The sequence below is a fragment of the Carassius gibelio genome, chromosome A4 (genome assembly GCF_023724105.1).
Source record: "Carassius gibelio isolate Cgi1373 ecotype wild population from Czech Republic chromosome A4, carGib1.2-hapl.c, whole genome shotgun sequence".
NCBI lineage: Eukaryota > Metazoa > Chordata > Actinopteri > Cypriniformes > Cyprinidae > Carassius > Carassius gibelio.
Window position 1 is genome coordinate 3,536,946 of NC_068374.1, and position 13,449 is coordinate 3,550,394.

Here is a 13,449-nt window from a genome sequence, read left to right on the forward strand (position 1 = left end):
ACATTGACGAGCTAAAAATAATATCTGATGACGAAATTATGACGAAATGTATGCCGTGTCTTCGTTGACTAGACGAGACTGGACTATAATTTTATTTGGGGCCTACCGGACATTCAAAATGCATCCTATAGAGCCTATTGTCCTTCAAAATGTGCGTCCCTGTGATTGGATTGTGATTGGATTAGGGCCATTAATGACATAAGTACATAAGTACAGTTATAACAACAGTGTTTGTTGAAACAAAGAAAGGGTGTCTCTCTTTAAATGGCCTATTCAAGAACAGGAAGAGGTACTGCTATTATGCAGTGATGACTATTAAGACACTGCATATGGTACTGTGCTACACAGATAAACTCAGCTGGCTTTTTTGAATTTATGCCCCTATAAGCATACAAAAATGTGATACAGAAAAAAAAATAAAAAACAATCAGCCAGATGCCATACTAACCCCTGAACAGCCATGCCCAAGATTCTTATCAAAAAACAATGGAAAGAAACAAAGCAAGGTGCTAAAATACATTAAAAAATATTTTCAACTATTTCTGAACTTTTGAGCCAAACTATCAGCCAGACCACATTTACGTTGCTGCATTTGTCAGTTTCAACAGTACCTCACTCAGGCCTCTTAAAAACACCAGTTTGCCTTGCATAAAAGGCAGCTGTCATTATCATTTAGATAGGTCTGAATACAGGGGCCACACCCTGCAACCTGCCCACAGCATGCCGTTATAACAAGAACAGAATTTGGGATGTTTGTGCACATTCTACATGCCAAGGCATCTCACAGAGGAAGCAATGGATAATGTCTTTGACACTTGAGTAACTTTCTCCTTCACCTCTGCTAACTTGTCAACCTGTTGCACTACCTGTAGGACATTAGCCTTCATGTGGTTGACTGAAATGGCTAGCTCGTTAAATTTCTCATCCATGTTTTCAGCTAGCTTTGATGCAGAGTTTTTTTTATCTCAAGCTCAATGTCAACCAGACCATCTAGAACTTCATTTTCTTCGGGGTCCATCCTGAAACAAAAAAGTGAAAAAGACATGTCCATTACTTCACAGACAATACTGCAGTCTATCTGTGACATTAACATTATCAAGATGTAGAGTAGAAATCATCATCCTATATTTGGAGAAATAATACACAAGACTATAGGCTATTGCTGAGCTCTGGCTGTCGGCTACACTTGCACTCAGGAAATAGTTGGACTCTTGACTGGTCACTTAAGTGAGGTAACGCTGAATCGCATGACTAATCGACCAATACAGGCTAGAGCCGAAGATCTTTGGTCGTGTTAGGGCTCAATTTATATCATCTTACGCGGGCTCGGGCTTACACTCCGGTTTGCGAGGTAAACGAGCGGTCATGTGATGTGTTTCGATTAGCACGAGAAAGATGCGAAAATGGATGCTGAGCAGGTGTAATGGAGGCTTGCCTCTGTTGATTACGTTTTGGTTGCACCAGCAACTAAAGCAAAGTCTGAGGTGTGGAAAAGTTTTGATCATGTTTATAATGATTATAATGAGTGAATAATGACACACCATCAGTGAGCGTATGAGCGCACTGAAGACATCCACAGTGGATTCAATCATTCAAATCAAAATTTCCTCCACAAAAACATGTAGGCTTAGCCTAATCTCTGTGAGTAAAGGTTTTTCAAATGATAACTAAATATTCATTGAGTTTTAAAATGCATAATGTGGACAGCGTATATGCTAATATTAAATGTCAGCTGCTAGTGGCGAAGCAAATCCAGAGCCTTTATCTTAATTTCGTTATAGCCAAATACCCATCTAAATTTAAAATGTATCTTAATTTAATTGGTTAAAACAGTTACAGATCCCAAGGTTTTTTTCTCCATTCTGTCACCGATGGAGTTTCGGTTCCTTGCCGCTGTCGCCTCTGGTTTGCTTAGTTGGGGTCACTTCATCTACAGCGATATCATTGACTTGATTGCAAATAAATGCACAGACACTATTTAAACTGAACAGAGATGACAGCTGAATTCAATGATGAACTGCCTTTAACTATCATTTTGCATTATTGAGACACTGTTTTCCAAATGAATGTTGTTCAGTGCTTTGACACAATGTATTTTGTTTAAAGCACTATAATAAAGGTGATTGATTGATTGATTAAAAAAGACTATTTTTTATTCGTGCTATCTATAGGCTGATGCTATGACTGTTTAGAGTGCTGAGATGTTACGATGTTACAGAGGACTTATTTTATTCCAACTTCCAAGTGGTTAGTTATGAATAAATTATGTTAAAACATGTATAAATGACTCATTCTTGACAAAAGGCAAAAGAGCTGTGTGTGTGCGCACATTTGAATAATGTCGGGCTGTAAACAGGTTCGGGCTTTTAAAAAGCTGTCAATCAAAGTGTACCTGTCGGGCTCAGGGCGAAACCTGTCGGGCCTAACTTTTAAGGCCCGATTACAGCTCTAATACAGGCAAGGAAATGAGCACAAATTCACGGTACGCTCTAGCTGCCATCAAACGGAGCTCCGGTGGAATTAAAAGTAACCTTGCCTGTGGACTACATAATTTGGACATGATGAAGGGAACTTGACAAGCTGTGGAGCTTCATTTTACCTTCATTTTTAGCTTTATTGTGTGCCGTCAGTGCGGAAAATCTGTGCATCTGTGCAGCAGAAGCGAGACAGATTCAAGGAATGCAAGAATTTGCTTAACTTGAAGAAGGTGAGCTTCGCACTGCTTTATCCTGCAAAACTACGAACCGAAATTAAGGATGGCCGCAAGACTTTTTCTTGCCCACGACAGGCTATTGCCTTCATTAAAAACATGTAATGCACCTTGATATCCTTTTTTCCTCAAGCTCTGCCTCTGGTGTGTTTTTTTATTTATTTTTTTCTTCCTTTGTATCTATACAATATATACAGGTTAATAATACCTTTTTGGTTCTTGGTTACTGGTTACACTTAAGAATTGAAGTGCTTTTTTGTTTTCAAATTCATCGGTTTTGATTTTCTTTTTGAGTAGCGAAGTGTCGTGGAACTTCTCTTGAACGAGTTATGAATCATTGGACTTTTGTGTGATGGACTTTTGTTAAAACGTTCATGCTGAAGCGCAATTTGTTTTTGTTTTTCTGTGGGTTATTTGAGGTGGTGGCTTCTCTCAAGCTTAACAAACTAGATATAGTATTTATCCAAGAGACACATCTTCCTTTGCAGGAAGCTGAAAAATTTATAAATTAATTAAATAAATAATTTTAAAAGCCATCGGCATGAGTAAATTTTAGCATTATAGAATTGGGGTAGTAATTTAGCAGGTGAAATAATGTGAAATTACAAATTGCATGGGAGTTTAAAGCATAACAACTGAAGGTCTAAGAAATGTTAAAGGGTTAGTTCATCGAAAAAATCTAAATTATGTCATTTATAACTCACCATCATGTCGTTCCAAACCAGTGAGACATCCGTTTATATTCGGGACACAGTTTAAGATATTTTAGATTTAGTCCGAGAGCTCTCAGTCCCTCCATTCAAGCTGTGTGTACGGTATACTGTCCATGTCCAGAAAGGTAAGAAAAACATCATCAAAGTAGTCCATGTGAAAAAGTAGTCCAGAGGGTCAGTTAGAATTTTTTGAAGCATCGAAAATACTTTTTGGTCCAAAAATAGCAAAAACTATGACTTTATTCAGCATTGTCTTCTCTTCCGTGTCTGTTGTGAGAGAGTTCAAAACAAAGCAGTTTGTGATATCCGGTTCACGAACGAATCATTCGATGTAACCGGATCTTTTTTAACCAGTTCACCAAATCAAACCGAATCGTTTTAAATGGTTTGCATGTCTAATACGCATTAATCCACAAATGACTTAAACTGTTAACTTTTTTAATGTGGCTGACACTACCTATAAGTTCAAACAAACTAATATCCCGGAGTAATTCATGCACTCAAACAGTACACTGACTGAACTGCTGTGAAGAGAGAACTGAAGATGAACACCGAGCCAAGCCAGATAATGACTCGTTCTCGAGTAAAGAACCAGTTGCATCAGTGTTCGGATCACCAGTAGTTCTTTCGGACAGTTCGATTCAATAAAATGGTTGAAGAAAACGGTTCACCGGTTCTTTTGCGTTCGACGTAATGGCGTCATTGGCGATGATTGCCCTTGATTCAAGCCTTCGGTTTACCCGCGCTCATAACACTAGCACAGAATCAGTTCTGAATCAATCACCAAAAGAATCAGTTCGGTTCAGGCACTCTGTGTGTCGGTCTACTTCACACTGAATCACACATGCGCAGTATCATCAGCTCCTCGGTTCTCGAATCGGACGCGTCCGACAGAAACGGTTCTTGACTCAAGAATGAGTCATTATCTGGCTCGACTCGGTGTTCATCTTCAGTTCTCTCTTCACAGCAGTTCAGTCAGTGTACTGTTTGAGTAAATTAATTACTCCGCTTAACAGCTTAAGTCATTTGTGGATTAATCCGTATTGGAGACCTGAACCGAGGGCGATTTTTTTTTCGATTAACTAACCCTTTAAGATTTGTACTTCAATATAATAAGGTCCATATTTAAGAATAAACTACACTATTTTTTGTTTATTTTTTTTACTCTCTATTGAGCAGAATTAACTTACGATGAAATACATCTTCCTTCAGGTAGAATTAATGTTTTCCTGCCTTGCTAAATGTTGGTGTCATGATCAATAAGTTGCATTCGCCTCAATCTGATAAATAAAGTCAACCCGAAGACAGTGAAGGTGCATTACTGAGCGGAGTCCCGTGCGCTGAAGGAAGCAGCTGACGGAGGATTTGATGTTCACAAATAACCATGAATTTCTTAAAAGAATTTTTAATTATCAATTGATAATTTTTTATTATCATGATGGTCTTGTGAAAATAATAATATGGGGTGCAAGAAAATTATGAATACAAAGATTAGGGCTGTTGAGTGCAGGCATGTTTCAACCCGGTATCATGACAAAATACTGTTCCTCACAGCCAAAAAAACAGACCGAATTCAGTTCAGCTGGAGGGGGGTTGGGTTTTTTGGGGGTAGTTCTGTATAGTTTGTGGGGGTCGAAATAAAGATGTGAATCTTTTTGTCTTTAATATGGACAGTGTCTTATCGGGGTTTCAAACTTGCAGAGCCAGTTTAGCAAAAGTAGAACAATTTCCTCGTCATTTTGGTTTTAGAATAACATTGAAGAAAGGTTTAGATCCACTTCAAATGTTGACTACTGTATAGCGCAATATAGTTTATTAGTTATTATTACTTAATTTGAGAGGAAGTTGCCTTAACTCTGATACCCAAACTGTTGCATTAATTTTATTTTGTTTCATCTAAACAATATTTTTTAGAGTGTGAAATATAAATTCAAAAGGTAGCCTATCTCTTTATGTTTTTCTAAATCCCCAACAGAGTCCAGACATCAGTAAAATATCCATCTATGAACATGTTTTATAGGCTATTTTATATTTGGGAAATACACGTTACAGATGTGACAAAAAACACCAGAGTTTTTGGAGACATTATTATTATTATTTGTATTTACAATGCACAAACCACAAGCAACAATATCTGCAGAGAAGGGTTGGCCATTCTCAAAACATAAAATATACATTTTATTTTCAATTTTCGTTTTTGTGTTTCAGAGGAAAAATCAGGGTTAAGGCATCTTTCTATTACAGACCGTTCTGAAAGAATATTTTTTGCAAACGCGCATAAAATGCTTTAAAAACTTTAACAGAGATGTCTAGAGGCTATTTAATAGGTTTGCCTTCATGTAAGATTTTTCTAGTTACTAGTGGTTCATTTGTCATTATTCAACTAATCGCAGGTTTATATTAAATTTACAATCTATAATCTATAATGTGCCTTAATATGTTCGATGCTCATGCATTAAGTTTGCCACAAAGCACACCCAGAAGTAGCCTAATAATTGTGAAAAAGGATACATTTTAATTATTTATTAATAAACAAATGTTTTCTTGTCGGCTGCAAGATTAAATTCATAGTGCTGACTCTCTCCACATGGATGCGCCTTTAGAGAAAAATGCAACCTTCACAGATTACATAATGCTTTCGTTTTGAATTGATTCATTTAAAAGACATTTCAAGCTTTCTGTAGATATATTTATCATGTATGTGAGACACCGCAATTTTAAGTTATTTAATTATCAGGAAAAAATTCAAGTGATCGAGAGGGCACCTCCCTGTCATGCATGTGCATTAGACTAATAATTTTTGTACAAACGCTTGAATATGAATAATAATTTGCATATGCATTACAAAGTATTTTTTTTTTTTACATGCAATTATCCTAAATAAATACATACATAATAATAAGTAGACAAATACGAATTAATGCTGTGCGTCACACTCAGCATCAGGCACGCAGCAAGGAATATGATACACACCTTCATTTAAAAGCGTCTGATTTTTTTTTTTCTTTTTTTTTTTTCTTAAATTATATAAAAGCAAGGTAAAGAAGGCTCCCTTTAAAATCACTGAAGTTGTCAATTAATGAAGTTCTTATTTACATTGTGTGAACTTATGTTTAAACGTGAGGACGTTTTATTAATCCGTCCATTCTTTAGAGTTTCAATGATTTAGCAAAATTGTGCAGGTTTAATTTATTTGTTTCTTGTTTTAATTAGGCATAAATAATTGGAGCGAAATTATACAGTGACTAAAATAAAGAAAATAATTTATAAAACACGCAACAATTTCTTAATCAATGTACAGACAAATATATTTTTAATGCTCTGATGCCACAATTTCTTTAGAATAATATTAGATTAGATTAGATTCAACTTTATTGTCATTATGCAGAGTACAAGTACAGAGCTAATGAAATGCAGTTAGCATCTAACCAGAAGTGCAAGAATATAGTGTTTTATATACATAAAAGTGCAAAGTAAAGCTATGATATACAGAATGTACAGTTGAGTTGATATACAGTATTGAGCAGAGTATATACAGAGTATAAATATGAATGCAATGTAGATATTATATATACATTATGAATAGCAGGAACGTGAGAACAGTGGTAATAAATACAGTTGAATGAGTGTGCAAAGTATTGTTGAACAATCTATTATATGCAAAATAACAGTAGTGCAATGATTTTTTGTAGAAATAGTCTACTGTGCTTGTACATTAACCATTTAGACAGTTTATAGTGTAATGGATTTAACCATGTGCAGTCTGTGCAAAATATGAGTAGTGCAATACATGTATGTAAAGTACTGTGACCAGTGCAGTAAAAGAGCAGGTGCAGGTTAGATAGGTGGTGCGGCATTCAGAAGTGTCACAGCCTCAGGAAAGAAGCTCTTCCTGAGCCTACTAGTGTGAGAGCATTGGTTCCTGTTACGCCTGCCGGATGGAAGGAGGGTGAAAAGTCCATGGTTAGGGTGAGAGGCATCCTTGATGATGTTTCTGGCCCTGTCCAGACAGCGCTTCTGATAAATGTTCTCGATGGATGTTAACTGGGTGCCGGTGATCCGTTGAGCAGTTTTCACCACCCGCTGGAGTGCTTTGCGGTCAGATGCGGAGCAATTGCTGTACCACACTGAGATGCATTTTGTGAGTATGCTCTCAATGGTACAGCGGTAGAATTCAGCAAATATCCATATTATATAAATCATACTGCACACCTAAATGTGTCAAATCTAAAATATGGTGTAATTCTGTGTAGCCTAGAGAAAATATAAGCACAGGCTCATAGGCTTGAGATTTATCCTGCTTGAATTCGTTCATATCTTCATAAATAATAAACTTTCATCTGTGAATATTAAATATTTTAACTACAGGGTTTTTCTTTCATTTTTCTTGACTGCAGCTGTCAAATGTAACACATCGGTGAGGCAAAGCTGACATCTATTTTTGAAAATGTGCTTTAAATTTACATTTACATTTAATCATTTAGCAGACTCTTTTATCCAAAGTGACTTACAAAAGAGAACAATAGAAGCAGTCAGGTCAACAAGAGAACAACAACAGTATACAAGTGCTATGACAAGTCTCAGTTAGTCTAGTACAGAACGCATTGCCAGTGTTTTTTTTTTTTTTTATGAAAAACAACAAAAGAAGAAAAGTGCTAGTATTAGTTGGTTAAGTGCTGGCGAAAAAGTCTTTAGATGTTTTTTGAAAATGAGTAAAGACTCAGCTGTACGAATTGAGATTGGGAGGTCATTCGGCCAGCTGGGCACAGTCCAGGAAAAGGTCCATGAGAGTGATTTTGAACTTCTTTGGGATGGCACCACAAGGCGTCTTTACTTGCAGAGCGCAAACTTCTGGAGGAAACATAAGATTTAACCAGTGAGTTTAGGTATGTTGGTGCCGTGCCAGTGGTCGTCTTGTAGGCTAGCATCAGTACCTTGAATTTGATGCGAGCGGCTATTGGTAGCCAGTGTAACCTGATGAGGAGAGGAGTAACGTGAGCTTATTTTAAATTTAAATTTATGCATTTAGCAGACGCTTTTATCCAAAGCGACTTACAGTGCATTCAGGCTATCAATTTTAACCTATCATGTGTTCCCGGGGAATCGAACCCACAACCTTGCGCTTGATAAACAATGCTCTACCAACTGAGCTACAGGAACACAGTTTTTTTTGGCTCATTGAAGACAACCCTCGCTGCAGAGGCTTGACAGTACATGCAGGAAGGCCCGCCAGGAGAGAATTACAATAGTCCAGTCTGGAGAGAACAATAGCTTGGACTAGAAGTTGGTTGGCTTGCTCTGAGAGGAAGATTCTGATCTTCCTAATGTTGAATAAGGCAAATCTGCAGGACCGGGTCATTGTAGCAATGTGGTCTGTGATGCGCTTGTTTGATAACTTGTGGTTAAAGTGCCACTTAGCGGTCAAAAGCTGCAAATGCACTTTGCAGATGCCATGGCGGCGGCGGTAGAAACTACGTTTTGGATGGCCACCTACTGTACCACCAACAATGTCACAAGCTCTTATTAATCTTATACTTAAAGAATAAGCCTTAAAGTGATTGTAAAAACTACTGCCCATTATCACTTATCAACTTGATATGAAAATCTTTTAAAAAATCCTGACTAATCATTTAAATGAAGTTATATCATCACTTATACATGTGGATAAAGTAGGGTTCATTAGCGGCCATAGTTCTTTTGATAATATTCGTTTGTTTATTGACATTATGTGGTTCGTAAGGGAGGAACAGACCCCAAGTGCAGCCATCTCATTAAATGCAGAGAAGGCTTTTAACATGATGGACTGGTTTTTAAAATTCAGTAAGTCTATGGGTTTGGAAACACATTTATAAAATGGATTAAATTATTGTACAAACAACCAGTAGCAGCAATACTAACCAATGGATTGATTTCAGAGTATTTTTTACTAGGTAGAGGAACACGGCAAGGATCTCCCCCCATTGCTGCTTTGTCTTGCTTTGGAATCTTTTGGGCATTTTACTATTGGTCTCTGATCCTGGTAGGTCTATATCTGTAATGATGAGACCGAGAGGTTCGGATCCATGTGCAGAACTTTTAATGAGAATGGTCAGACAGGCAATGATCAGCAATGGCGTCAGGTATATAGGGATAACCAGAATCGAAAACAGGAACAAGCAGATGTCGGGGGCAGGCAGCAGAGAATCAGAGTCGGTATAAACAATCCAAAGGTCAGGTACAAAGAGATCAAACACAAGGGAAACGCTCGGAAATGACAGACACAGCATATCAAGACCTCGCAGAGAGTGAGAGTGAGTGTGCTGCTTATATGTGTGTGTAAATGAGGTGCAGGTGTGGCAAGGAGATTGACTGAGGAATGATGTGCAGGTGTGGCAGGGTGATTGTGATGCAGAGACTCATGGGAAATGTAGTTATGATGTGGTGCAACAGATAAGAGGTGCTAGAGTCCGAGTGACATCTGGTGGTGAGTGTGGAATTGTCCTGATTAGAGTGCCCTCTACGAAAGTTCATGGGCACTCCATGTAATGACCGTGACATAGCCCCCCCCCCCCCCACCAAAGGAGCGGCTTCCAGACGCTCAAAACAATCTAGGAGGGCGTTGGAGCGGGGGCGGAACAGGGGGAGGGACAGAGGGCCAGGTCCATGAGGAAGTGGAGTGGTCGAGGACCGGGGCAGAGCAGGCAGAACTGGGCCTAACATGGAGATCAGGAGTCTCTCCTGGACCTGACATGGGAAATAAGGGCCCTTCCTTGGCCTGACAGAGGAAGCAGGGACCCGCAATGGGCCAAACTTGGTAACAGGGACCCGCCGTGGGCCTAACTCGGGAACAGGGGTCCACCAAGGCAGAGCAGGTGGCGTGGGAGCCCACCAGAGTGGAGCAGGTGGAGCTGGAGCCCACCAGGGTGGAGCAGACAACCATCACAGCTGAGAAGAGGGGACAGAAGCCCACCAGGGCGGAGCAGAGGACCACCACAGCCGAGATGATGGGACAGAAGCCCACCAGGGCGGACCAGACGACCACCATAGTTGAACATACATGACAGAGGCCCACCAGGGCGGAGCAGAGGACCACCACAGTGGAGTTGATGGCACAGGAAAGCAAGTCTGGTCAGGTGGGACTGAAACAGGGAAAATAAACAGGTTAATAGCGGCCTCCTTGGCCGTGATGAGATGGTAGCTAGCCTCTGTGGCCATGACAGGGCAGACAAAGAGTTGGTGTATGGTCTCCGTAGCCCTGACCGGAATGAATGACAGCTCATTGACGGCCTCCCTGGCCGTGACAGGATAGGACGAGAGCTCTGAGATGTGACGAGGCTCTGGGAGTTCGGCTGAAATGTGACGAGGCTCTGGTAGATCTGTGGTGATTTGACTGGGTTCATGAAGATCAACTGTGACTTGACTTAGTTCATGAATATCAACTATGACTTGACTGTGCTCATGAAGATCGTTGGTGACTTGACTATGCTCATGAAGATCAACTGTGACTTGACTTAGTTCACGGAGGTTAATGGTGACTTGCCTTTGCTCATGAAGATCATTGGTGACCTGACTTTGCTCATGAAGATCATTGGTGACTTGACTTTGCTCATGAAGATCAACTGTGACTTGACTTAGTTTACGGAGGTTAAGGGTGACTTGACTTGGTTCCTGAGGATCAACTGTGACTTGTCTTGGCTCATGAAGTTTAACTGTTGTTTTACTTGACTCTTGGGTGTTAGAGGTGACTTGACCCATCTCTGGATGGTCAAAGGTGACCTAACTATACTCTGGGAAATTGACTGGGACCTGATCAACGGTGACCTGACTTGACTCTGGAGGGTCATCGGTGACTAGCCCTGACTCTGGAGGGTCATCGGTGACTAGCCCTGACTCTGGAGGGTCCACAGGGAACTGACTCGACTCTGGAGGGTCCACCGGGAACTGGCTCGACTCTGGAGGGTCCACCGGGAACTGACTCGACTCTGGAGGGTCCACCGGGAACTGACTCGACTCTGGAGGGTCAATGGGCACCTGACTTGACTTTGGACTGCCTGTAGAGACGTGAAACGCCTCAGCTTCGGGCACCGCCTCTGGAACGGCCTCGGGCACCGCCTCGGGAATGATCTCCGGGCTTTGAGGAACAGTAGAAGCCTGTCTCCTCCTCCTCCGCCCTCTATGGTGGCGAGTCGGTGGCACCTGGTCTGGAGGCTCAGGCGTTGAGTCGGCCATCTTGTGCTGTGGCACTGGGCTGGCGGCCATCTTGTGCTGTGGCACTGGTACAGGGACCGTCGAACAGATAGGAGCTGGATACATTGGAGAAGTAACCTCCTCAACTGTAAAGGGAGAATCACAAAACTCCAACACAAAGTTAATAAACTGTCCCAGGGTCCAGCTAGGGTCTTCCTCCGGTAAACTCAAGCTTATCCTAGTATCAAGACCACTCCAGAAACAGTCCTTTACCAGATCCTCATCCCCAGGCAAAAGGTGACTATACTGAATGAATTCCTTCACAAAGAGCTCAATTGGTCTACCTTCTTGAAAAATGGAGCATAGCACCTTTAGAGGGTTGCATGAACTATTAGCGGACTCCATACTTGGTCTGCGGTTCAAGAAAGCTGCTGGATCCTGGTTTGGTGAAGTCTTCTGTAATGATGAGACAGAGAGGTTCGGATCCATGTGCAGAACTTTTAATGAGAATGGTGAGACAGGCAATGATCAGCAACGGCGTCAGGTATATAGGAATAACCAGAATCGAAAACGGGAAAAAGCAGATGTCGGGGCCAGGCAGCAGAGCATCAGAGTCGGTATAAACAATCCAAAGATCAGGTACAGAGAGATCAAACACAAGGGAAACGCTCGGAAATGACAGACACAGCGAATCAAGACTTCGCAGAGAGAGAGAGTGAGTGTGCTGCTTATATGTGTGTGTAAATGAGGTGCAGGTGTGGCAAGGAGATTGACTGAGGAATGATGTGAAGGTGTGGCAGGGTGATGCAGAGACTCATGGGAAATGTAGTTAGGGTGTGGTGCAACAGATAAGAGGTGCTAGAGTCCGAGTGACATCTGGTGGTGAGTGTGGAATTGTCCTGATTAGAGTGCCCTCTACAAAAGTTCATGGGCACTCCATGTAATGATCGTGACAATACCTTGTCTCCTTTGAATAATTGACATTTTTTCAAAATTTTCAGGTTTTAGGGTGAATTGGTCTAAATCTGAAGCCCTTGCACTGACTGTATTTTGCCCTGCCTCAGCTTTTCACCCTTTTACTATGGCCTAAGTCAGGTATTAGATATTTAGCAGTTCTATTTCCCCGAAATTTAAATGGCTTAGTAAGAGTTCATTTTAATCCCTTAATGATGAAGATTTCCTGTGATATGGATAGATGGGCTCCACTCCATATGTCAATGGCTGGAAAAATCAGTCTAATTAAAATTAGTTGTAAAATGAGCCAAGATTGAATTATTTATTGCAGTCTCTCCCATTACAAGTACTGCTTTACTACTTTAAACATTTTGACAGAATATGTACGATTTTTATTTGGAATGGTAAGCGTCCTCGGATGCATGCTAATAAGTTGCAGAGACCTGTTGAGAAAGGCTTTCAGTCTCAGACACCTGGCTCATTGGTCACTGCTAACTGAGCAAGCTCTCCCGTGGTATACAATTGAACAATCTGTCTTCCCTCAATCTAATTATTGGAGAGTCTGTCCATCAAATTGGATAGCGAGGTGAAAAACCATCCTAATATGTCACATTTTTTTCATACAGTTTGGGTAAAGATTTCCCGTGTGTGTAGCTCTGACCCTTACCTGAATACTTGTTCGAGTATATGGTTGAATCCTTAACTGTGTATTAATAAAGTCCCCTTTCTATGGAGGGAATGTATTAAGAAAGGTGTCATTATATTAAGTGACCTTTATGAAAATGGTAGTCTGAAGTCATTTGAATATTTACATCAGAAGTATGGTATATCTAGATTTCAGTTTTTCTCTACTTTGTACTACTTTTGGTTCTATTACACAGCTTCCTAAATTAGCCGTCATTCATT

General features: G+C 40.4%; 1 protein-coding gene across 1 annotated transcript in view; it reads left to right on the plus strand.

Annotated features, from left to right (window-relative positions):
- The first annotated feature begins 2,465 nt into the window (after positions 1-2,465).
- The window catches only part of LOC127981043 (NACHT, LRR and PYD domains-containing protein 12-like), a 31,130-nt gene continuing 20,146 nt past the window's right edge, over positions 2,466-13,449 (plus strand). The window contains exons 1-2 of the mRNA XM_052585480.1: positions 2,466-2,526; positions 2,631-2,707. Coding sequence (XP_052441440.1) covers positions 2,466-2,526; positions 2,631-2,707 — 138 coding nt within the window. The remainder of the gene's footprint in view (positions 2,527-2,630; positions 2,708-13,449) is intronic.